The following is a 2,692-nucleotide window of genomic DNA, read 5'->3' on the forward strand; positions in this document are numbered from 1 at the left end:
AATTAGCCTTAATCAATTCTAATGATATGTAGATGGATGCGCAACAAAGTCATATCAGAGCAACCAGAGGACACGATAATCAAATTAAAAGCGTCCATTAATTGGTTATTAATAAAGCCAGAATTCTTCGACCTTTTGGAACTCTAATTAAGAAATTCAAGTTCAACACTTTAAAACTGAAACCAACATTTTCATTGATAAGTTATTAGACGAAACTATCCTTGAAGCCATACATAATTTCTATGTAAGTTCTAGATTGATTTCCACAAACTGAAGTGTACGTAACAATTAACACAAAAATTTCAAATTAAAGCATAGATTTTTATAAATATTTACAAAAACACACAAAAAAAAAAAGCAAGACCAACTTGGGATCACTTTATTCTGCATATATATTTGAGCTATAAATTCTTCATAGAAAAGATAATCAAAAACTTAAACCACCTCCACATATTCTTCTTCGCAATCTTCTCAATATGACATATTATCATACATACACAAGTTCTATTGATCGCGTATATATGTATGTATAGATATATCGATTAATTTACATATGTGTGTGTATATATATTTATCTTTTTGTGTGTATATATTCAAATGGTGGAGTAGAGATCTACCAGAGTTTTCATGACTTCGACCTGCGTGGCCAGATGCTTTATGTAATCAGCAGTTTCATCCAACAATCCGCATGGATCCATCGTTTCAGCACCAGGTACAAGCTTCCTTAGCTTCACTTCTAGACCCGAATTCCCAAACGGGTTAACATGTTCTCTATTAGGGTTTCTTCTCCTTGTAGGTCGTGCATGATGTCGATGAAGGCGAAGACTAGTAGTTATATGATGAACCCTCTTCTTGTTTCTTGTTAACACACCTTGGTTTCTGATCTTCCATAAAATCGCACGGCTCCAAGCTCTTCTTGGTCCAACCACAGACGCCATTGATGCGTAGGCTGCAATCTTTACACGGTGAGACCTTTTATGGTTCTGGGTGTGGTCAAAAGCTGATCTTTTCATGTTGAGGGTGTTTAAAGCAAGAAGGAATCGATAAGCGAGATGGATCTTGAGAGAGGTACGGTTTTTGGATGTGGGTTGAGGTGCAGACATTCTGAATCGACTTACGGAATTAGGGTTATTTGGAAATAAGGGCAAAAAGAAGATGAAAGATTTTCCTCTGACACAACGAGGAAGTACAAAACTGAAAGGAAATTATATGTTGTACTTTGTTTCTGACACAAAATCGAGAGAGAGAGAGAGAGAGAGAGAGAGAGAGAGAGAGAGAGAGAGAGAGAGAGAGAGAGAGAGAGAGAGAGAGAGGAGGTGTGAAGAGAATGAAGAAAGTATGAGAGAGATTAAGAAAAGAAACTTGGGAATCAATCTTTATGTAATATGTAGTGATGAGTTATGACGATGATACTCTCTCTTTATTTTATTTACTTAATCTGTCATAATTATAGTGCGTAAGACATAATTTGTCGGCAATGTCAATATTAAAGCTTTTTTGAGTCATGGCTCGTTCGTTTGTAAAACAGTACTTAATGCGACAATTATATATAGGGATAATGACTTAAAAGGGTAACATATTATTCAATTTGTATACATTTGTTCACAGAGTTTTTTTCCGTCCACATTTACCCCTTAAACTTGTTAAACTGTACACATTTAGTCCTTATGACCTGTTACTTCAGGTTAGCCGGGAAAAATGACTTGATAGGGTAATATATTTTTAATTTTGTACACATTTAGTCCTTAATATTTTTGTACATATTTAGTCCTTAACATTTTTTTTTGTTTCAAAATAAGTCCTTTTTTGTACTTATGAATGATTTCTTTAGGTTTTTTTCACGACATCTTACGTGAGACAATCATTGATGAGGTGCTTGGGGTTGTTGATGCTTATGTCCAATGCGATCTCGACTGCTTGGTTGCGTAAGTCTTGTGGTTTGGCTTAGGTCTTGTATTTTGAACATCGTAACTTCTTCATACGATATCAGATTTTAATGATCTTTATCCACGTGTTCATTTTTTGAGTTTACTACAACTTTCATTAAGATTACTCCCGTTAAAATGTAATATATTTTTACTAACGATTTTATAAAAAAAACATACATACATGCATTCATAAAAAACGTATAGACAGGGGAAGACGCAGTAATACATAGTAGGTGTTGCCGAGATGAAATAGGTGTTGTCGATACATGGAAAATAGGTATAAACGTAAAAAAAAAAAAAAAAGCGAAAAATTTTCCACTGCGAACAGAAAAAACAGGTGTTGTCGGTGCAACACCAGGACCATACTAAATCCGCCACCGCGTATGGATATAAAAATCGTAAGTAAAAATATATTATTTTTTAATGGGAATAATCTAAATGAAAGTTGTAGTAGACTAAAATACGAACGTATGGATATAAAGATCGTTGAAATCCGAGATTATATGAAGAAGTTATGACGTTCAGAACACATGACCTAAGCAACCAAGTAGTCGAGATCGTGATGGATATAAGCATCAAAAACCCCATACACCTCATTAATGAATGTCCCACGTAAGATTTTGTGAGAAAAAACTAAAAAATCATTCATAAGTACTGAATGAGTACAAAAAAAATGCAAAAAAAAAAAAAAAAAAAAAAAAAAAAAAAAGACTAAATGTGTACAAAAATATTAAGGACTAAATGTGTACAAAGTGAGAAATATA

At 33.7% G+C, this 2,692-nt stretch overlaps 1 protein-coding gene across 1 annotated transcript; it reads right to left on the bottom strand.

Annotated features, from left to right (window-relative positions):
• Nucleotides 1-593: 593 nt before the first annotated feature.
• On the bottom strand, nucleotides 594-1,103 carry LOC145139047 (transcription factor IBH1-like). Its single transcript, XM_079073004.1, has one exon. The coding sequence runs from the start codon at nucleotides 1,101-1,103 to the stop codon at nucleotides 594-596; it is 510 nt and encodes a 169-aa protein (XP_078929130.1).
• Between the last annotated feature and the right edge of the window lie 1,589 nt (nucleotides 1,104-2,692).

Source organism: Lactuca virosa, chromosome 9 (genome assembly GCF_052849685.1).
Source record: "Lactuca virosa cultivar CGN04683 chromosome 9, Lactuca_virosa_CGN04683_v6, whole genome shotgun sequence".
NCBI classification, from domain to species: Eukaryota; Viridiplantae; Streptophyta; class Magnoliopsida; order Asterales; family Asteraceae; genus Lactuca; species Lactuca virosa.

Coding starts and splice junctions, on each gene's coding strand:
- LOC145139047 (XM_079073004.1), bottom strand. CDS start 1,103: ATGTCTGCACCTCAACCCACATCCAAAAACCGTACCTCTCTCAAGATC.